Below are 23383 nucleotides of genomic sequence, written 5' to 3'. Positions count from 1 at the left end.
GAAGGCATGGGAGTAAAAATGCCAGCATATTATCAAGTGCTCTGCAGTGCAAAAAGTATTTTGGTCTCATTGCTTCAATGATGACAGTATCCTCTTGGGGCCACAGAGACATAGACAGTAGGCAGTGGAGGTACCCAGGGACCCTTTTCCCAGAGATCTATAGAGAAGACTCATTTAGGGCTTTACTCTAGGGTGTCTTAGGTGCACAAAGCATTTGAGTGTGTGTGTGTGTGTGTGTGTGTGTGTGTGTGGTTGATAAAGCCTCCAGCCATCGAAGCTTATTCTCTAAATCAAGCGCCTGTGATACATCAGGTAACAAATCAGACCTGAAGTGGACCAGACAATACTGGTAAGAGTGGCATTGAGAGACATCAAAGAAAAAATGTAGTCTAGGGAGAGGTTGGAAGAGGGATGCACGCTTCCCAAATCACAAGGCAGCTCTAAGCATAATGGGCAACAGAAAGAAGCCATCAAGCAAGGAAAAAGGCAGAGGCTTCTGCTGAGCCACGCTGAGCCTATCTCCAGCCTGCTTCGTATTCTCCTATCATCTTCAGCCTTTCTGTTGCCTAGACTCTTGTGCCCACCTCCAAACCAGTTCTGTGCATACAGTGATTCTCTTCTGGGTATAAAACACCAAAGTACCTAGTGTGCTCCACATTGGATTTGTGACTAATGGAATTCTTTGTTGGACCTTGTTAGAGATTTTCTGGCATTCATATTAAATTCTTTCTGGCAATTCATATTCGTATTCTGGCATTTGTATGCATTCTTTGCTTTGGTAGAGAGCAGGGCTCATGGGAGTCAGCATTCAGGGTCACTCACCTGCCTTCATTCTCTCCCTTGCTCCCATTTTTGTCAAAGCACTTTAAAGGCAAAAAGGACAAAAATACCTTGCTGGCTATGATTTTTTTTGCCACCTGTCTAGCTGTTTGATGGAAGCAGCTCTGACTGATAGCAGAAAAGTCTGTGTGGCTTTTAATTATTTCCAGAAGAAATTAAATGGTGGTGTGTTCTCCCAAATGCAAAGTGTGGTGTTCTTAAGACATCACTGGCCCATTAGCCAGTGCTGACCAGCCTTACCGGGTGCATGCTGGCACCTCCATGGTGCTGTCTTGGCCCAGAGGGTACTAGGTGGAAGCCAGGTACCTTGGGTTGGGTTTGGTTTTTTGTTGTTGTTGCTTTGTTTTGTTCTGGTTTTTTGTTTGTTTGTTTGTTTTGTTTTGTTTTGTTTTTAATTTCTTTGAAACTGCACATTGAACTTTGTCCCCTAGTATCCTTAAAAAAATTTTTCACCTTGACATTGTTTGGTACCAAGTCTCAGTGCTCTGGAAGTAGTAAGAGTGTCCCAGCTGCAGCCATTCCTACAGTGGGTCCCACCTTTGCCTCAGCCAAGCTAGTGGCAAGTTGCCTTTGAGCTTTGCAGGGAGCGATGGGCCTCATTCAAAGGTTGGCCTTTGGTCAACCACTGGTAGAGGCAGGTAGCCTCAGTAACGTTGTAAGCTTCTCAAAAGGAATCTGATACAACCTCTTCAGCCACAATTGCCCAGTTGACTTAAAATGGCATAAGGTGGTCCAATTTGCCTGTTGGTAAAGGAGGACAGAATACTTATAGAAACATAACATCCACAGTTGATCTCAAAAGTGTGTTTTTTTCCTCAGTTTCAAAATCCCCAACTTAGGTTTTGCCCCAGCAGCTTATGTCTAAATAGCCCATGTAGGTTTTAGCCTCACTGCTCTCTCTATGGCACACCAACCAGGAATATCAGCCTCACTGAGCAGTGGGTTAGAAACGCAGAACTCAGGCTCCATCCAGGCCTAGCGAATTCAACCCTGAGTCTCCTGCTGAGTTGTGTGTATACTAATATTTGAGAAGGTTCACCTAAATATGTTCACTAGGTCCTCTCACAGCCTATGTGATATAGTAGACCCATTTTACAGATGAGGAATCAGAAACCCTATGTATGTTAAGTGCTTAAGTATCCAAGGTAACACTCAAAAGATCTTTTGACTTCCAATCCCGTGTTCTTCCCACTAGATTAAAACTACCTCTTTAAAACCAGTAGGAGAGGGAGCTCTCCTCTATTGACTAGATGGGCTGCTGCCTGATTCATGAATCTTATAAACCCATTAGATCTTTAAAATTTAAAAAAAAAAGCAATAGAGGAAACATAGCTATTTAGATGTGTGAAATAGAGTAAAAATGGAGATAGGCCACAGGCAGAAAAAGAAGACAAGGGCCTGGGGCTGGTCAGGCCCCAAAAGTCGCCTGAGTAGCTCAGTCATTAAATGTCTGACTCTTGGTTTCAGCTCAAGTCAAGAGCTCAGGGTAGTGAGATCAAGTCCTGTGTCTGGCTCATGCTGGGCGTGGAGCCTCTTTGAGATTCTCTCTCTCTCTCTCTCTCCCTTGCCCCTACCCCTCCCACTCTCTCTCTCTCTTTATAAAATAAAATAAAATAAAATAAAAATAAATCATTGAAAAGGGGGGAAAAAGGCAGATATCCAGTGTGCACATGTTGAACAAAGATTATCTCCAGTGTAACCCAAATTACAGCTGGAAGTGATTTGCTTATCAACATTCATCAACAGTGTTAGTGCATTAACACCAAAGACACTTGATCCTGAGTTGCTGGTGATACTATTGGGATATGAAGCAGTTTACTTTCAAACTGTGCTTGGGGACCACCCAGGGAAGAGGATGCTGCTGGCAACACACTCTCCTCACATTTTGCCCAATCCCTGTTTCCACCAGGAAAACTCTGCTTTATGTATCATGCTTCTGCATATGCTTTCTACTGGATAAAGGGGCTGAAGGGATTTCCTGGAGGTGGGTGGGATGGAGGTCAGAACTACTGACTCAGGGGCGCCTGGGTGGCTCAGTGGGTTAAGCCGCTGCCTTCTGCTCAGGTCATGATCTCAGGGTCCTGGGATCGAGTCTCGAATCGGGCTCTCTGCTCAGCAGGGAGCCTGCTTCCTCCTCTCTCTCTGCCTGCCTCTCTGCCTACTTGTAATCTCTCTCTGTCAAATAAATAAATAAAATCTTTAAAAAAAAAAAAAAAAAGAACTACTGACTCAGACCAAAAATGGATTTTCCTACCCCCTGGCTGGGATAGGTTCAGGGTCCAGAGTATCTGCCTCTAGTGGCCTAGCATGATGAGGCAGATTGTTCTAATTCTAGAACCCAGAGTTCAGAAAGGAGAATGAGGAAGAGGGGTAAGATCAGCAATAAATTTCTATTCCTTTGCCCCAGGGCCATCCCTTTACAACTTAATGATGACTTCAAATATGGAAGCATTTCAAATTATCTTGTAGACAGACATTTCATTCCTATAAAACTGGAAAAAGTTCATGTTGATGAAGTTCATATGAGTCTCAACAAAAGACAAGGGTTTAATACAGGACTCCCCATCAACCATCTCCTGCTACATGTCGTTGGCATATCCCAGTCATGTGCCAAATATGTTGCCAAAGTCAATACGTCAGGCCTTGCTTGTCAAACCCTTCCCATGTACATCTCCCACCACAAAATTGCCATCCGTTTGGGATCCTTTCATTTTTGATGCCCACACAGCTTGATTGAGCAGAATGGCCAATTCATCATTCCTGTTTATCTCCTGAGAAAGGAATTTACAGTTAAATTAGGATTAGAATCAGCACTGATGCAGATGTTTGGCTTTCTGGAGGCTGTTAATCTGAATTAGTGAAAAGTCTGATTTATAAAATAGCCCTACAGGAATGCAGCCTTAATCCTCTGAGGCTTACACAAGAGCTCTGTGACTGATAAAGTGTTGCCAAGAGCAGAACACTGCAGAACTGCCTTAGGGAGCAGACTGGATTGTGCAGACCTGTCCCCACATGCTTCTTCTGGGATCCTAAAAAGTCCCCCTCATAATCCTTTATACAGTGTACTTTCATAAGGATCAGAATCTTTGAGCTGGAAAATATTTTAAAGATCATCCAAACCCACTTGGGACCCACGATAGGAATATATCTATCATATTCTCTGTTGCTGTCTACCTGGTCAACTAAAGGCATTGGCTCACTGGCCTACAAAGCCTTGGCTTCCTTCTCGGGCCATTCTTACACATTTTTTGAGAGAGGGCACAGGGGGGAGGGGCTGGGGGGGAGGGAGACAGAGAATCTTAAGCAGTCCCCACGCCCAGCACAGAGCCCATGTGGGGCTTGATCTCACCCTCTGAGATCATGACCTGAGCTGAAGTCAAGGGTCAGACGCCTAACTAAGTAAGCCACCCAGGCACCCCAGCTGTTGATTTTTAAGTATTTCCTGATGTTGAGGTGAGCTCTTTCCAACTAAATCTCTAGCTTGTTGGCCCATTTTCACTTTAGGAGGCCCTCAGAACAAGCCACCCCCTTTCACACAGGACAGACTTTCTGGGTTTTTGAAGACTGTCACCATCTGAACCTCTTCCTCCCTGCCCCAGAATCTTCTCCAGACAAAGTCATTCCAGTTCCTTCATTCAGCTTTCCAACTCTCTATCTTCTGGTACAAACTGAACCTCTTTATTGCAGAAGAGGCCCAGTCAGTGTAAACATAGAGACACTGTCATGTCTAGACACTAAGGTGCCTGGACTACCTCTCAAAACCCACCTTTCTCCCTGGTATGCTCAAGCCTTCCACAGCAGGGCCAACCCTGCCTGGACAAGGCAATGGAAATCCCTCCCAAACTTCTCTCCCACTGACCTGCTCTTTGATCCCCTTCCCTAGCCCTGGATTTCCCCTGGTAAGATCTTTGACTTTACTAAGCCAGGTCCTTTGTCCTTAGTCTGGCCCCTGACCATGAGGACCTACTAATTGGGGTTGGGGTTAAAATGAGGTTTCACTACTCACTGAAGATGGCTCATGCTGAGGAACATGAGGAATCAGATCTCTGAAAAGGTTGAGCCACTGACTTTGAAGTTGGTATAAATGTGGGTCCTTTGAGAAGTTTTATTACATCAGGGTGAAGTCATAGAGTATCACCGTAATATTTACAGACTATGGATAGATGGTTTAGTATGATGAATGTTAATGATTTTTAATATAATACATTATCTTTGTTGTCACCACTAGCATTCTTTTTAAAAAAAACAAATGACTAAAATATAAGAGGAAATGGTGCATAGACAGTAATTCTAATACAGTTTGGTGAATGAAGAATGCATTAAATGTATTAAATCTCCTAGGCAGAACCAAGTATTGCATGATCTAGCTTCTCTCATAGCCACTTTAATATATATGCAGAAAATAAATTGGCAATGTATGAAAATAAATGTAGCAGAAGGGGCGATTTAACTAGCTGAACAGCTAACGGGTCTCAGTGAAAATCTGTGAGTGAAATACTCTAGTGATTTGCCCACTCGAAAGTTCCACCGTGGATTCTAGGCAACAATGTGGCCCTGGGCCAGTCATTCTCATATTGATGTTTGCATTGCTGGGTGCAAGGTGGGCCCAGAGGAAGTGAGGCTCAAACAGGCTCAAATATGGGGCTTACATTCCTCCATACGCTGGGTGTAGCCAGAATCGCCAGCAAGCCTGGGAAGAGCAGATGGATAATAGAGGCAGAGGGAGGTACTGGGGAGAGCAATTTTGCTTCCATTTTAAACAACTCTTATTCCCTCCCTGTTTCCAACTGCCCAGAGAAAGCAGTCCTTTCTCGTTAAGGTGCTCAAGTGCTTCACCCCAGCTGTAATCCTCTTTTACCCTCTCTGAGTTCAAGCCCACCTTCCCTCTCATCCGCAAGCATCAACCTGGTGAGCCTCTTCCTGTTCTTTCTACACTAGTCTCCCTCAAGGGGACATTGTCCATACTGACACACCGTGGGGTCCTTCGTAAGAACACAATAGATAAAGTCGTAAGAAGTCTTAGGGAAAATAATCACAGGTCTCATTCTATTGAGTCTCAGTCAAGGTCACTCTGAGGTTTAAAAGAGTCTTTATTTCATATCCATATCTATCTATATTTACTTGTACATCTAGTTATAGTCCACTTTTCATATATGGTTTCTGCCCACATCCACGATCCCTTAATCACAATTCTGAAATTAAAAAAGTCCTGAGAGCTGTCATCTTCCTGAACTTGAACAAACTCATTCCATGACAGAACCCGACCTCTTACTGTTAATGGTCTTGTAGCAATATTAGTGAGTTTTATTAAGTGACACTGCATCAATGTTATTGTATCAATATTAGTAAGTTTTATTAAGGGACACTGCATCAAAAACTAATGATGTATTTTATGGTGACTAACATAATGCAATTAAAAAAGGGATCCTTCCCCAGACCCCACTTGAGCTATTATATATATAAAATGGTATCTTCACATTGTTAAAATTAAAAAATCTGAACATCAGAATTCTTTTCCCCTTCAGAAGGCTTTGGATAAGGAACATGTGTGTACAAAGACACACATATGCAAGTTTCCATCTATGTCCATGAAACTTTACTGTGGTGGAGCTGATGACTAACTTTATGTGTTTCACCTCAGTGCATTCGTTTTTAGCGAAATAATCCCTGGGACTGTTTTGCTTCTTACAGCAATGGCTCAAAAATAATCCAGTAAATGGAAACTCTACCCAGAAATATTCCAAAGTCAATCTAGACTTGAGTTTGGTAATATTGGGATAAGTGGAGTCTTAAGAGAAACCAGACATGAAGGCACAGATATGAAAGAAAACTAGAAAACCACTTGATTGTGTCTCAGCCCAGCAGCCCCTCAGCTCAGGGCTGCGGCTGCTCCATGCTGGACCTGAAACATACTTGGGAGGAACTGAGGCCAAGTTAGCATAATGTCTGGATTGGTCTCATTAAATCTGTTCCCTCTGTCTTTATTTAGTAACCAGAGACAGAAACAATTGATTAGATTTAGAAGGTACTTTGCATAAATGTGGAGTCTTTACTGCCATAAAGGAGAGACCTGCAAAAGAATGAAGGGAAGGAGACTGCTGGGTCGGAGGACCCTGCGCCCCCCACCCCCCACTGTCGGGGACACACAGGCACGCAGGCGTGTGTGCGTGCATTTTCCCAGGGGATACAGTCCCCTATTTCTTCTGCTTCCCCTAATCTCTTGGTGTATTTGGCAGAGAAATGTACTTTCGGATAGCATTTACTTAGCCGATAGCATTTTAAAATGAGCTTTGCTTTATGAAAGAAAATACCTAACTGGGAGATTAAAAAGGCAGCCTTTAGGGAGGTAAGGCCCATGGAGTGAAAATGCTCTCTGCATTGGACAGGTGGGGGCAGGCAAGGAATAGTGCTCTGTGCCTCCAGAATCTTGAGGAGAGGGGTCCTTGGGGTCCCTCTCACTGCAGTTTGAAAGTGGGACCACAGGATGAGGTGCCCCTGAGATGAGGACTGTACTCTCCTGACTGAGTTGAAGGGACGAAGAGTGCCTAGCTGGGAGCTGGGAGCTGGGAGCTGGGAGCTTAACAGCAGTGAGCCCAGCAAATGCAGGTGGGCAGCCACTGGCACAGCAGCAATACTCACCACCAGTGAACTTACTTCCAAGGAGGAGATCGGGCTGCTGAGACGGGAGTGGGGGTGAGGAGAGTCCTCCCCACCCCCTGAGGCTGGAACCACACTTCTCACAGTGAGCCTGAGGACGGGGTGAGGATACCACCCACCATGGCAAGAGACGGTGCAGGCTGATTTGTTATGGGCACAGTGAGCAAACGATTAGTAAGGAAGACTATTGATTATCAGTGAAGGCAGAGTGGCAAATGGTGTCAATTTCCAAATACTTTGCTTGGTCAGCTTTACACATTTGAAATCAATCATTAAACTTGCTTGGTGCCTTATGAACATATCTCCTTCTAAGACTTTTACAAAGAGTTGATAAAAATTAAGGTGGAGGAGGCCAAGAAATGTGACTCTGGCCCCCTCAGTGCTGGGTGCTGGGCACCAGCAGTGAAAATGTTTTTCACAATCCCTGTCCTTGGAGTTCCCATCTCACTTTTCCAACTAGTGGGAGGCAGAGGCCAGCCTCTCCCCCTGTGGACCTTAGTTTCCTCCAATTAAAATGGGGGTTGAATTCACCCCTCCTTTGTGAGAGAACTATACCGTGTGTATAGCTGAGACCATAGCCCTGTGACAAACCTCTGGATTTCTGAACAAGATGGCCATAGGAAATGAAAACTTATCTCAACCCAAAAAGCATGGGATCATTAAGAATCTAGGCTGTGTGTCAGTCTGTAGCATCTGTCTCTGGGTCCAGAAGGCATACATACTTGGCTTAAAGAGTTTATATAAAATGCGGGAGGCTAGGCTTTTTCTGAGAGGGAAGATAATGTCGTGGAACCCAAAGAACTTGGCCACATTCAGGCCCTGTTCTAATGAAACGTTTGACCTTCAGCCACTCACCAGGCCTCCTGAGCCTCATATTTCCCATCTGTAGAATAGGGCAGTGTACTCCAGTTGGCCCACATCTGACAGATCACAGACCCGATGCTGTGTGAGGGCAGGCCCTTGGCCTGATGATGGGAGACAAGCAAGGCAATGAATAATGTCATTTTTCTTTCAGCCTACTCTTGGCCACACCTCAGCCGCCACCCGCAGTGCCAGCCAGTGGGGGATCCGGCAGCTCCAGTGACTCTGAAAGCAGCTCTGAGTCAGACTCAGACACCGAGAGTAGCACCACCGACAGTGAATCCAATGAGGCCCCTCGTGCAGCCACTCCAGAGGTGAGGGGTATGGGGGCTATGAGTGCGATTTGCCTCTCACCTGTCACCAGGTTGCGTGGCACTCCCAGTGCACATGCATGTGCGCATTCATGCACACACACACACACAAAATAAATATTTCAGTGAAGTACTTGGATATCTGAAAGCATTTTTTTTCCCTCTAAAACATAGAAGTGCACAAACCCTAAAAGATGGACATTCCTTCCTATATGACTCACTTAGCTCCTCCGAGCCCCCATCTTCTCATGTGTAAATCTGGAAGAGTCATGACCAGGTTTGCAACTCCTCTTTTGAGAGAACCAGTCAACCAGACCTACTTCTGGCCCCAGGGATACTACCTCTGACTCCAGGTTAAAGTGATGAGTTGCCACTTGGCAAAGAAGACCAAAGAAATGGGATGGATTTTTGAAAATTTTGGTTGCATCCTCCAAATGTGTTTGATGATAATTCATGAAAATATTGAACACAGCTCCCTAAAATATCCAAATTACACTTTTGAAATAAAAAACAACGAGCACTTCCCCTCCTGTCTTTGCTGAGTCCAGAATGACCCCTCAGTGGTCTGAAGCCTGTGCCCCTTACAGATCCACTCCAGGGCTCCATGCACACTTGTTCATTATCATCAGAAAGAAATATTGGAGAATGCAGTAGTGCCAACCCCACCATTAGTCATAGCCAGGACTGTTTGAACATGGGCCCTGGGCTGAGAAGCTCTTGACCTTCACTTTTTTATGTTATCCTCATAACACTTCTCTGGGGTCCTTGCTGTTACTATTCCCATTTTACGAATTAAAGAATAAGGTTCTGAGAGGTTAAGAGAGAACTTCCCCCAACCCTTGTCTACCATTGCCCTGTGTGCGGTCGACTCACAGCTACTCAAGTGTTTTTAATTCTGTCACCCTTTATTGGCTGGTACCATTAAGCCTCAGCTGATTGGCTTTCAAAAGAAGATCAGTTCTAATAAAAATTATGGCTCTTTTAGTTCAACAGGCAGAATTCAGAGTTGGGAATAAAGCACCTGAGTTGTACGCATCATTTCCGTGGCTTAACAGCAGACACTAATGTCTGCATGCATGTCCCCAACAACTGGTTATTGCCCATACACTGGGAAAGTGTGGTGGTTTTGGGGAAGTCAAATCTTTTCATCCTTCAGTAAAAAGAGAAAAGGCTTGTCCTTTTTTGCAGTGAATTACAGCACCATAGAGAAGGCACTGGGACTTTGGTGAATAGAAAATCTTTCCTGTTGAATTACACTTGAGGCACATTCACATTGCTTTTCAGGACCCACGATCATTACTTCTGCCTCCTGGTGAGAGGATGAGCAATGAGTCCAACCAAAGGATTTTGGGAACAGGTTTCCCAGCTAGGCCTCCGTGCCCACCCTCTGGGAAAACTCTCTGTGAATAATTCTTTCCTTCCTGGCTGGAGTGGCGACTGCTTTCAGAAGAGGGGTGGAAGCCTGTTGCAATAAGTAGATCGAGGCTGGTTTGTGGAGTATTTGTCTCTCTGGGTAATTTGATGAATTTAGATTCCATGTGTGTCTTTAAATGTGTGAATGGGCACTTAACATCCACAGCTTTTATCAACATTCAGTGTACTAAGGGCCCTTCTGGATTCTTCCAAGATGTGAGATTCACTCTTGCTGTTGTTTCTCATCTGCAGCCTGAGCCACCCTCCACCAACAAGTGGCAGCTGGATAAATGGCTTAACAAAGTGACATCCCAGAACAAGTCATTTATTTGTGGCCAAAATGAAACACCCATGGAGACAGTGTCTGTGCCTCCTCCTATCATCCAGCCAATGGAAGTCCAGGTCAAAGTGAAAACAACCCCCAGCCAGATCCTGGCTGAACCCAAAGAGAGGCCTCTCCTCAGTCTTATTAGGGAGAAAGTCCGTCCACGGCCGACCCAGAAAACTCCAGAAACCAAGGCTTTGAAGCATAAGTTGTCGACAACTATTGAGACAGCCTCTCAAAGGACAATTGGAAAAAAACAGCCCAAAAAAGTCGAGAAGAACACCAGCATTGATGAGTTTACCTGGCCCAAACCAAATATTATCAGCAGCACCCCCAAAGAAAAAGAAAGCATGGAGCTTCCTGACCCACCAAGAAGCCGCAACAAAGTCACTGCCCACAAACCAGTCCCTAGGAAGGAACCAAGGCCAAACGTTCCCCTGGCTGCCGAGAAAAAGAAGTACAGAGGGCCTGGCAAGATTGTGCCCAAGTCCCGGGAATTCATTGAAACGGATTCGTCCACGTCCGATTCCAACACCGATCAGGAAGAGACCTTACAGATCAAGGTCCTGCCTCCTTGCATTGCTCCGGGAGGCAATACCGCCAAATCCAAGGAAGTCTGTGGTGTCAGCTTGACCCTCAGCTCTTTGGTCAGCAACAGTAGCAACAACAGCCTAACCACCGTTAGTGAAGAGCCTGCATTTTCACCCATCCCTGTCATGCAAACCGAGCTGTCCCCACTACGAGATCATGAGAACCTGAAAAATCTGTGGGTGAAGATTGACCTTGACCTGCTGTCTAGAGTACCTGGCCACCACTCACTGCAGGTGACACCAGCCAAGCCAGACCCCAAGGAGCCTGCATCCAAGCCCAAGCGCCAGACCACAACTGCAGCCGCTGAAAAACCCATCCTGAAGGGCAAGCGTAAACACAAGGTAGGCTGTCCTCCCATCCTCCGTGCTGTGCCGAGGGATCATGAGCAGCAGCTCTGTGTTGGCGAACTTGATATTAAGCCTCATGTGCAAAGAGGCTAACAGCCATGGAGTGCAGTCTCTGAAGGGCAATGATGCTTTCCATGGGAAATGTGGGATTCAGTGTGACCTAGGAGGAAGTATTAGGAATGGTCAGCATTGGGCAGCCAATATGAAGAGTATCCGAAATGGCACATGGGAGATTACGATGGGAAGAAAAGAAGGCTGTGGAGACAGTTGCCTTCCCTGGGTACCCGGTCCCTAGCATTGGCTCCTTAAGCTGCCCGGCTTTCATAGACTCACAGGGTCACCCCCACAGTCCCCACCCTGGCAGCCGCAGGGCACCCAGGTGATCCCAAGCATTCAACATGCCCCCCCCGGGTCTGTTAATCTCTCCAGACACACATCAGCATCACCACACCCTAGTTATACTTTGATGCTCTTAGCAGACACACGGTCTGCCCAGACTACTCGGTCCCAGAGCTGTGTGGTTGGCCTGACTCATGGAAACCTCACCTGGAAGAGGTTAGGACTGAATTCCAGGGCTACAAACTCTCACCAGAAGGGCAACCATCAATCTCGGCCTCGTGAGTTCGAGCTCTGGCCCTCACTCTTCACCCTTCTTTGGGATGACAGGCGTAACTTCAGAACCAGCCAATGCACAGGCCTGTGTTACACATGGTTTATTGCTTGGCATGTTATTGGTTGTCTAAGTGACCTTTATATGTAACACATGAGCCCCACACTGTTTGCACAGCCTCATGCCATATTAGAGTTGCAGTGTTAGTTTCTCTGCTACTCATTGGTGGGGGCATTATTGATGGAAGAAGAGTCTGAAAACGATAAGTTCTCTTTACTTTTGGTCAGAGATTCCTGTGCCGCCCAATCTTTAATCAGAGGTTCACAGTGCAGCTCAACTTGCTCAAATGCCAGCTTCTTGGCTGATTGTTTTCTGTCTGAGCAGAGGTGTGCATTTAACTCCCTGAGCAAAACTAGAAGTTAAAATGGAAGCAAACTGTCTACCTTGCTCATGGTTTTTCAGTGTCAGCATGTGCCATGTATTTCAAATTCTGTCTTTTTCTTCCCATTAAAGCCAACAGAGATCGCAGAGAAAATCCCTGAGAAGAAGCAACGCCTGGACGAGGCCCCCGCTATCTGCCTGCTGCCCCCTTGCATCTCACCAGCGCCACCCCACAAACCTCCGCACAGTAAAGAGTGAGTTTGCCCTGTTCTTGGTAGGACACCTCGATTGTTTGGACCCCTCAGAAATCTCAAAGGAAGCCTTTTGGGGGTGGGGTGGGGTGGGAGAGTCCTCTTTCAGAGGAATGGCAAATAAGGAAACAGCCAGTCCTGACAGCTGTTCTACCAAGGGTGGGATGAAAGCTGGAATGCAGACTGCCAAATCTTGCATATTCCATGAGCTCTATAGCAATCTTTCTTTAGCCCAACTCATGTGGGGACCAAACTCGGACAAAGTGACCTTTTAGCCTGAAGGGAAGAGTACAAGAAGTGAAGGAATTAAAATAAGAGAGCATCCAGATCACCTGCTTCTGGGCCACTTCCAGTTTTGATGGCGGTGAAAGCAGCCTTTGCACAATGACGCAGCTCCTGCTTCTTCTTTGGTGCCATTCCGTGACCTAAAGACAGCTTGAGGGCTAGTAGGTCCATCCTGACAACCTGAGAGGCCAGGGGAGTAACATGTTTGAGGATGCCACAAAGAGGAGACATCTGAGAGCTGCCCCCCCACCTCTCCGGGGCCATGGTGTGTCAGGGAAAGCTGGCTGGGGATGCATCCATTAGTGCCAGAGTCAGGCGGGAGGCCTCCCTCTCCTCTTCACTCAGATGGCCGCAGCCTTCCCTGGAGAAGTCCTGAGATCTGTTGCTACCAAGCATTGTGACCAAGTTCTTACATCTTAGAAGTATCAGTTAACTAACAGTCATGTTAGCTACTGGAACCATTCCGTCTGGATAATTATTACCATAAATTCATTCAACATTAGAGATTATTTCCATCAAAGACCAGTTTTGGAGCCTATTAGCAGCCCAGAACAGAGGCGCAATCTGGCTAACTGCTGCTAACAATTGATTTCACAGATTACTGTTTAACATCAGTGATATGGTATCAATCTGCCACAGATAAGATGCCGGAAATAAGTTTTCAGCTTGTGGTTGTTGAGATCCATATTGTTTGGAGATGAAAGGTAGGAAAAGACCAATTACCTCTCTATCCACTTGGTATAAAAAGGAGATTGGGGCCCCAAGCTTCTCCTCTCCCTGAGAATCTGTGGCTCTTCATACAATGCATGTGGTATAACTTTGCTCTGAGACATCCCTTCACATACTTGGAGTTCTCAGACCCAACGACCCTTCCAGTGGGGCAAGCTGACCTCTTCACTCCCAAGTGAGCCAGCCCTGTGGGGAAGCAAGCTCCTTACCTGGGGATCAAGCATCGTCCTTCCATGGCCTCCTCCTTCCCTGGAAGACAGACAGAAATGGTATGGCTGTTGTGGCCATAGCTCCCCAGTTTCCAGGCTTCGACCCGTTCAGGCAACCCAAAGACACAAAGAAAGGGCAGGAGGTGTTGCCACAACCATTAGTCTCTGACACTAGTCTCTGTAAGCAGTCCAGTGACCCTCCACTTCTCCCATCTCATGGAAGAGATACAATCAAGTATTAAGTAAATGTCTAATAATTTGAGTTTTGTTCTTCAGAAAATGGTGTTGCTAACTCATGGTCTTTATAGTCTTTCTGCTTTTGTAGTCATTAGAAAAGCAGTGTTTACCTAGTAGCATTCATCGTTCAGGAAGGGCCTGGACCAGATTCTTAAGCTCATCAAATAAACCCAGATCTGTGGAAAAGATCTCCAGAGCAGACAGAGAGAATGAAGCCAGGACTGGCCTCTCAAGGCTTTTCTCCCAGGAATCCCCTCCTCAAGTTCCATCTGCTCCTTTGTTCCTTGTTGACCTTCCAAACCAAATTCTTAGAAATTTGTAAACATTCACTTTTCTAAATGAATGTTCTAAACCCAACAAAGAATGCCACACACGACTATGACAGCCACAGTTCTTCATCATCTAACAGGAGGGCCCTGCTGAGTCCCACCCCTGCCTCCCAACACACACCTCCTTGGGAGCTTGAAGCATCAGCAGGGCCTCTGAAGCACTGAGTGGTGGTAGTGACACACTTATCTTGTCCACTGTCCCCCTCTGACCTACAGGAGGTGCCCAAGTGGCAAAACCTGTTCTTATAATAAGAAGCCATAATGGTGATAAAGTTATTTCTAGAAAATGCTCCCTGGTTATCCTTCACCAGGGAAGTTATTGAAGGCCCCATGGTTCCAGCTCACTACCAAACAGATGGAAAAGGGACCAGGGGACCGGTGCCCACTGCACAGAATGTGCTGGAGTGTGTGTGGTGTTGTGTGTACAGTGGCAATGGGAAGGCCAAGCACAACTGTAGTGGTCATTGGAAAATCAGACGCAGCTCAAGTAGTGGAGGAGTGGCTGTAGCTAATGAACCACTTACCTCCCATAGACACTCCAGCAATGCTTGACATCTCTCTGATGTCCACTGCTTCTGTAATGATCATACTTAATGCGAGCTGATAGCTGCATAGCTTCCTCATGGACATGGGTCCTAATTCAACAGTTTGCCATCTTTTTTATAGGGCATCACAGCTATCTTAAAATGGTTCTACATGTCAAAGCAATTTTTAAATTCCATTGGCAAATATTTTTTGATTAATCTTAACTAATTAATGTAATGGCAAAACAGTTAGTTTTTAAATATTTTGCTGCTTCACAAAACTTGACATAGGGCCACATTTATGAAACAAAAGTTGGTGAGGACAGCAAATGCTATTATAGTTGGCAAACTTGGGCAACACAGTGGAAGGGGAACGAGGAGAATGCATTGACTTCTACTATCTCAGGGAAATCAGACCACTTGAATGCTTGTTCATCTTTGATTTATTGCCTTGACATATTGTAAATCTATATTGCTAGACACTGACTGAAATTGACCAAGAGGAAACCATAAATTCTTGTTGACTTCATTTGCTATTGAAAACTGTATCAATAATCATGGAAAGTAAATGGCTGCTTAGTGCCATATTAGTTGTCTAAGAAAAGATTAAAATTCAAGTAATCTTCATTGATTAGGCTAAGACAGTAACTAAAATGAAAATCCATGACCCAATTACCATGTTAAGCAGCTAGCATAAGGTTTTAGCTGTTCTGTTTTATTTGAAGTCTCTGTTTCTTTGATGGTGCCCATTTAATGGGCAGATAAATCAGTCTGAAAGCATGGGAGTACTTCTAGGACTACAGATGTCTTATGGCGATATGACAAAATAGTTTCCAAATGGGTTCCATAAAAGGAAGCACATCAGTACTCCAGTATAACAGTGTAAGGTCAGGGGCTTCTTGTACCTTGGTATGGGCCTAGAATATGTTGAACATATGGTTTTCAGTGTGTCACGAAAGTATTTAGTGTGTTATTGATAGCTAAGTAATGTACAGCATAATATTTCTTAAGAAAATATCCCCCTACTAATTGTTTATTGTTCCATTTATTGTGTGATTATGCAGGTAAGTCCTAGGGCAAAATAAGTAGGAACCATCTTAAAAAATGATGGGATTAAAGTCTGCATTGGATTTTCCATAAAAAATCTAATTGAGAGAAATCTTGAAATGTTACAAATGTCATACTATAGCACCCTCCATTAGACAGTTACATTTATCATGGAGTTCTGCTTCAGAGACATGTGTTTATTCTTAGATACATCTATTTGCATTTATTTATAGCTAGAGCTCTTTATAGATATCTATGTCTACATGCATTTTTGTATATACTCTTCTTCACCATAGTTAAAGGACGATCAACTAAAATCATACTTAAATTGAAAGTATCCACATCATGGGAAAAATCACAGAAGAGAGACAAAACTTTGTGACACTCTATGCTTTTTGTTTACACAGGAACAGTTCATCCAGGAGAGCAAGTAGAAGGAAGGAAGAAAAGTTGTTTCCTCCTCCACTTTCCCCACTGCCAGAGGACCCTCCACGCCGCAGAAACATCAGTGGCAGCAATGGCCCCTTTGGTCAAGACAAGAACATCCCTATGATCGGACAGATCACCTCTACTAAACCGAAGAGAAGTGAAGGCAAATTCTGTGCTACTTTCAAAGGGATATCCGTAAATGTAAGCATCTCAGAAGAAGTATTATAATCATCAGGTACAAACAGGTTGACCCAGCTTGTCTAACCAGATGTGAAACCTGGGGGGATGGGAGGAAAAGGCAGAGAGAACAGTGTATAGAAATACACAAACTCTCCATTATTTCAAATCTCGATTGTTCTAATGTAGGATGAATTTTTCATTCCAGTCTTACTTCTCCCAACAAATTATTATGCAGAGACTCGGGGCTTTGGACATCCTTTGGTCTAATACTTTCATATCTTGCCAGTGGAGACACACAAAGTACTGATCGGGCACATGGCATCAGCACTGATCATTTAGTGAATGAAAGAACCAGTGGATGAGGTGAGATTGCCCAGCATCACTGGAATAGGGCTGGAACTCACAGTTGCATCTTCCCAGCACCCAGTGCAGCAGGTGTAAATTGTCTTTAAAATAGTGACCCAAAAGGATGGAATTTAATAGGTGAATCTGTTGGTAAAAATTGCACAGCTGTGGTTCTAAGCTCAACTAAAGGATTATCCAGCCCTTTGGATTTTCAGCACCACTGCTCTGTTAGCATAGAAAATTGAGACTTTGCATCATTTTTCACATCTGTGCAGTCTTTCCGTCTGTCTCAGGTATAGGTACATAAAGCGCAAAAGCCACAAGCAAAGTGTCACCGGTGAATATTAATGACAAATGCATCTGCTTTTCCATGTAAATGTATGTATGTGCAGATGTGGCATCTGTATGCATCTAGTCTCCTTTAAGTGTAATGTAAAAAAGCAAATACGGATTGCATGGAGCACTGGGTGTGGTGAAAAAATAATGATACTGTTATGCTGAAAATAAATAAATTTTTGTAAAAAAAGCAAATATGGGAAAATCAATGAGTTTTCAAATGTCTTGATGCCAGCCTGGTGGACCCTGGACCAAACATGCCCATTTACCACTCCATGAAAAGCAACAAGGCCTCTGAGCTTGAAGGACTCCAAGGTAGAGTCCTCCATCATCTGAGATGACTGGCATGGCACGCATATCTAGGCCAATTTCATCGCTGGTATGGAGCAATTGGTCTATTGTAAAATAGTCATTTTCCATATGAAATTGTGTGTGTGTGCACGCATGCGCCCACACAATATTTGCATTCACATTTAAAAATGCTGACCTCGTTAGAAATTAAACCATCTACTCTAAACAGTAATTATGCTATCAATCCCATTTTTCATACTGAATGTAATTAATATGGTAAACTCCAACTGGTGCTCTTTTCTCTTGCAAGCTTTAGGAGGACATACGCCAGACCTAGGCAATTCTCTTCATACAATGCCTGGTGTATTGGCACAGAGAATTAGGTGCCTAATAAAGGTAATGCTTACAAGCATCAGCAAATTCATATCTATAAGAACTAAAAGCTACTAAGGAAACCCGATAAATATGGTTCCATCAGCACCTAGAAGTGGATTGCCCTCCTTAAGGAACTCATTGGAGTCTCCCATGAGAGGCTCCAATGACTGACTACCCATTGTCACTTCTTTTCATAAATGACTTGAAACCTGGAAGACAAATACATTTTTGCCTTAGCCTGGAGGTTAAGAGGCTTGGTGCATGGTGTTAAAACTTCAACAGGTTTTCTATGGCCTGGGGCAAATTACAAAACCACTCTGAGTCCATAAAATGAGTGGATTTGATTAGATGATCTGTAAGGCTTCTTCCAGCTCCCAAAGGATTTTCAATCCTGTGCTCTCAGAGTCTTCTGTATTTTACTTTGGCATGAAGTCTCATTTATTGATTCAATAGATGGCTGAAAATGGATGGAGAACACATTCATGTAACTTGCATGATCATGACTGAACACAGCCATTTCAAGTCATCTATGCCAGGACTGACAACAGTGTCATGTGCATAGTGGATGCAGTGCTTTGGGGTCCTTGTCACATAGCTTGATCATACAGACAAGTGGGACCATCTTGGGTTGACTCCACTGCCTGGTCCAGGCCATCTGGCTTTGGCAGTGGAAACCTGGAGTTTTAGAAGGCTTCAATGTTTTTCTGTGTTTGGGTTGAATAAAATCCATGATGATTTGTCAAGTATTTTCTCCCTATCCATCCCAACAATTGTTACATGGGTAGCCTCTCACCACATTTCTTTCAGTGAGCTCTTGGTTGTAAGTTTTGATAATCAGAAGATTCAGGGTCGAGTGGAAAAGATAGACTTGCATGGACATAAGGAATGTTCACATTTGGCTTCTATTTTGCAACTGACCCTCTTGAGTCAGGCAGGTATGGTGCACACAGTCAGAAAATTATTGGGAGCATGAGGCTGTGGGGCAGGGGGATGGGGTGGGGTAGCGATGTCAGAAATCAGAGATGGCACCAGTGTTCAGAAAGCTCTCAGTGCGAGGTAAACAATGAGACATGTGCTCAAAGAACTACGATATAAAATGTCTGGTGGGTGGTGTCATAGAGAGGGATTAAGACAGACTTCAGTTCTCTGAAGGGGCAAGGAAGATTAAAACCCCTCTAGCTGGAGACATAGGTGGTTTTCCTGGAGGAGAAGGCATTTGTTGAGCTGGGTCTTAAAAGTTGAGGACAGTTTAGAAATGAAGGGATGTGGTTAAACAAAATGTGATCTGTACATACAATGAAATATTCTTCAGCCTTAAAAGGGAAGGCCATTCTGACATGTGCTATGATGTGGTTGGACCTTGAGGACTTGACGCTGAGTGAAAGAAGCCAGTTGTATGTATTTTACCACAGTTTTTTTTTTTTTTAATTAAAAATTAGAGCAAATTTTCACCAGGTGAAAAAGGAAAAGTAGTGAAGGGAAGGTTCTTTCAACTCTAAGACTGCACATGAACCAAAGCAGGAAATTGAAGAAGGCAGGTTGTGTCCAGTCTGGGGGAAGGTCTATAGGAATGAGGAGGAGGAGATCAAGAGGAAAGCAGAAGCCAGATTAGGGAGGACCTCACAGGCCAGCAAAGGAGCTCAGCCTTGGGTTTGCATTTGGATTCAAGGCAGTGAAATGCATGGAACTTTGTGGAAAAAGGTCCGGCAGCAGAGTGAAAATGGATTGGAAAAGCTGGCTCCGAGGTCAGAGGTCCAGCTGGGTTGCTGATGGTCTCGGTCAGAAGCCACGAGGGCCTGCACTTGGTGGCTTCAGAGCAGGAAGGGACAGATTTGAGAAATGCTGGGGAGATGCAATGAATAGGACTCTATAATGGATTGGATAAGGGTAATGGAGGGGAAGATATTAAAGATGAAATAGAGCAGGGAAATTCACTTTTTTTTTGAAGCTCTTTTCAAAAGAGTTTTAGGATCATTATCATTTTTTGAAATGGAAGAATTTACAGCACTTCAACATATAAAGCTGATTAAAGCAGAGCAGCTCAGATGGAAGGCAAGGTGGGGAGTATACTGGCTCCAATGCTTCTGGCCCAGGGATGACCACAGGGCCCAGGGATGGCCCCTTACTGACATGGAGAAATCCAGTCTTGGTGATAAGGGAAAACCGTTGCTGCCATTAACAGAAAGAGGGAACTGGTTTTGTTATCAATTTGGTTTCAGGGCAATTTGATGGGCTAATGGCCATCTTGGTGATAATGAGCCAGAGGTGATCACCACACAACTGGAGCGTTAGAGAGAGGGTAAGATTGAGGTTTCTATTTGGCAGTGATCTAGATATTATCCAATCTATGCCAACACAAATGGGATTGGCAAATCCTGTCAAGCTCAGGAAAGAAGAGACCTGAGGAATGAACCTTGGGAGACATCAACCTTAGAGAGATAGCAACTCAGACAAGCAGAAGAAGGAGGAGGTCCCATGGCAAACATGGTCAGAGGTAGAACAGTCAAGATCATGCCACAATTGCCGGGTAGGGAGGGCCAAGTGTACCGTGGTCTCACAAATACTGTCACAGAAGCACAAATCTTTCCACCTACATTTTTTCGGCTGGATTCCACTCTTTCCATGGCAGTGACAGTTCAGGATGAAACCCAGAAGTCTCTTGCCCATTTAGTTTTTGATCTGTTCAAAATAAGCTTTCACCATCTCAAGACTTCAAAATGAGGAGGCATTCATGTGACATTCACTTCGCCAGACATCAGTCAAGGCCTCAGTGAACGAAAGGGCAGCTTTAGCTTTGGTTCCAGGGTATAAGTCCTGGTTTGCTGCACTGAATTGCAGAGTGACTGGAGTACCTTATTTACCCTAATGGAAGTTTTTGGGCTGTTCCCTTATCAAAAATTCTCATATCAGGGTCACCTCTCTCTATCCCCCCACCCATGCTCACTCTTGCTGTCTTCATTCTCCTTCCTCCTTCTTGTCTTCCTCTCCCTACCCCCTTCTTCCTCTCCCCACCCACATTTCCCATAAGATCTGCCAATGGCTATCTTGTTGAGATAATGATGTAATCACAGCAACTGACTAGCTCCATGGATTGGTATTATCCTAGAACAAGCGCTGGTGATCTACCAGGGTCACCTGTTTATTCTCAAGCTGTGTGCATTGTTATCTTTCTTTTGCCTTGTTTCCTACTGTGCTTGACATTAAAAGTCTATGTGAAAAGATGTTCTAAGAGGCTGAACCTTATGGCAACTGTCTGTCCTTTTCCCCAGGATGGAGACACTCCAAAAAAGACAAGCTCTGCTGCCATTACGGTTACCAACACAGCTCTTGCCACTGCCACTGTCACTGCTACTGCCATTGTCACTGCCACTGTCACGGCCACTGCAACTGCCACGGCCACAGCCACTACCACAACCACTACCACAACCATCTCCACCATCACCTCCACAATCACTACGGGCCTCATGGATAGCAGTCACCTGGAGATGGCATCCTGGGCAGCCCTGCCTCTTCTGTCCAGCAGCACCGCCAATGTCCGGAGACCCAAGCTCACATTTGACGACTCGTATGTTTTCCCAGATCATCACAGATATGGTGTGGGGGTGGTGCATGGGGATGGGTGCATGCAGGATGGCTTTTCTAGCACCAAAGTAAGACTTCAGCGGCAGCCCCTCATCCCCACACATCCTCTGTCTGCACCAAGAAATGTCTTTGGCCCATTTTGATCATGGAGCTCTGGTACCATTTCCAAAGACAGGTGCTTAATTCTAGGTTGCTTTGGCCCCCTTTCTTTCTTTCTTTCTTTCTTTCTTTCTTTCTTTCTTTCTTTCTTTTTTTTTAGTATTTTATTTATTTATTTGACACAGAGAGAGATCACAAGTAGGCAGAGAGGCAGGCAGAGAGATGGGGGGAAGCAGGTTTCTCAGCAAGCACAGAGCCTGATACGGGGCTCGATCCCAGGACTCTGAGATCATGACCTGACTCAAAGGCAGAGGCTTAACCCACTGAGCCACCCAGGGGCCCCTTGGCTCCCTTTCTTATCCATGTCCTCAGATTGAACAGAGCGCCAGCAGCAGCTAGGTTCATTGGGGTCCATGGGATGTTCGTACAGTGGAATGACTGGGTTGCAGGGGCCAATAATGGATCCCAGTGGGCCATTACACACTTCACATCCCACTTCTGGGCTTCTTTCAAAGTTGGTTATTCTGCAAATGCTAGAGGTCACCTGCCTTCTCCAAGGCATTGTATTGGCATGGATTTATAGCAAAACTATTTGTGGCTCTTCAGTCTTTTGGGGAAAAGATGAAACTTTAAGGAGTCTGTTTTGTTTCTTCAGGGTTCACAATGCTGATTATTACATGCAAGAGGCTAAGAAGCTGAAGCACAAAGCTGACGCACTGGTAGGTTTTTCCCCTCTTGCTGCTTCCCTCCCATTCCAGTATCATGTTTTGAAGGGAAACAAAGAAGTCATCTTATCAATAAGTCCAACTGTCTCATTGCTATGCTGACATAGGCAGATTGGGGCTGATTCATTCCTTACACCAGAATTCCCGAGCTCTTGGCAGCATGTTTCCCTGCCCTTATTCATGTTCTCACTCTTCTTCCCCTTGCCCCAACTTCCCAACTTAAATGCCACATACTGTTGCAGGCTTTCGAGTGAATTCGAGATGACTTTTGAAACTGCCCTGGAGAAAGTGGGAAATCCCTTTGGTTTCAGTAAATCAAAACTGGTGTAGACAGACAAAGTGGTTGACAGCTGGTCAGGTGGCCTCAAAAAATGGCTTTGAGAAACCCAGGTGTGTAGAAAAAAAATGCAGCTCCATGCTGCACTGATTACATTTTTCCAGGTGAGGCCCACAGTCAGGCTAGGACCCCACACAGAGAAATGAAGTTCTGTCATCCAGAGTTCTGAGGACATATGGCCCTGTTTCCTCCAAGGGTCTTGGCCACTGAGACCAACGATGATCTCAGCATGTTGAGTTGCCTTGATTGCTCCTCAAGGGGGAGCCTTGAGGGAGCTCCCTCCCTCAAGAGGTCCCTGAGACCTTGGGGGTCTCAGCCACATGTCACAATTACTCAGGAAACTTTAAATAAACCCAATGCCCAAGCCTCACCCCAGATAGATGGAGTCAGAATTTCTCAGATGAGGACCCAGGCATAGATATTAATACTCTCTACTGTCCCCAGAGAAGGGCAGTGCTTCAGTTCAGGGTCCTCACCTCAGTTCAACTCCATTATGTTAAAAAAAAAAAAAAAGCCCACTGTCCTCCATCATAACAGTGTGTCTATCCAGGACTTAGCTGGCTCACAATGTTGGACAGTCATTTTCCCACTGTGGTCCAAATTGCTCAGGTATTGTCTACGGCTAACCTTTCTGTGGCAGGAGCGCTCCTTTGAAAGCTACTGTCCCCTGCTTCTGCAGACAAAAATGACAAGGCAGGCTGGGTACCCACTCCACTGGTGATGCTGAAGAGACTCAT

General features: G+C 44.9%; 1 protein-coding gene across 4 annotated transcripts in view; it reads left to right on the top strand.

Moving 5' to 3' along the window:
- The window catches only part of AFF2 (ALF transcription elongation factor 2), a 462610-nt gene that overhangs the window by 420677 nt on the left and 18550 nt on the right, over positions 1 to 23383 (top strand). For all 4 annotated transcript variants that reach the window (XM_082716439.1, XM_082716438.1, XM_082716436.1 and 1 more), the window contains 6 exons: positions 8513 to 8672; positions 10335 to 11339; positions 12469 to 12590; positions 16355 to 16577; positions 21173 to 21468; positions 22240 to 22303. In XM_082716439.1, the coding sequence (XP_082572565.1) occupies positions 8513 to 8672; positions 10335 to 11339; positions 12469 to 12590; positions 16355 to 16577; positions 21173 to 21468; positions 22240 to 22303 (1870 nt within the window). The remainder of the gene's footprint in view (positions 1 to 8512; positions 8673 to 10334; positions 11340 to 12468; positions 12591 to 16354; positions 16578 to 21172; positions 21469 to 22239; positions 22304 to 23383) is intronic.

Source organism: Mustela nivalis (assembly GCF_964662115.1).
Source record: "Mustela nivalis genome assembly, chromosome: X".
NCBI classification, from domain to species: domain Eukaryota; kingdom Metazoa; phylum Chordata; class Mammalia; order Carnivora; family Mustelidae; genus Mustela; species Mustela nivalis.
Note: the sequence above shows the minus strand (reverse complement) of the source record. Positions and strands in the feature narration are given on the sequence as shown.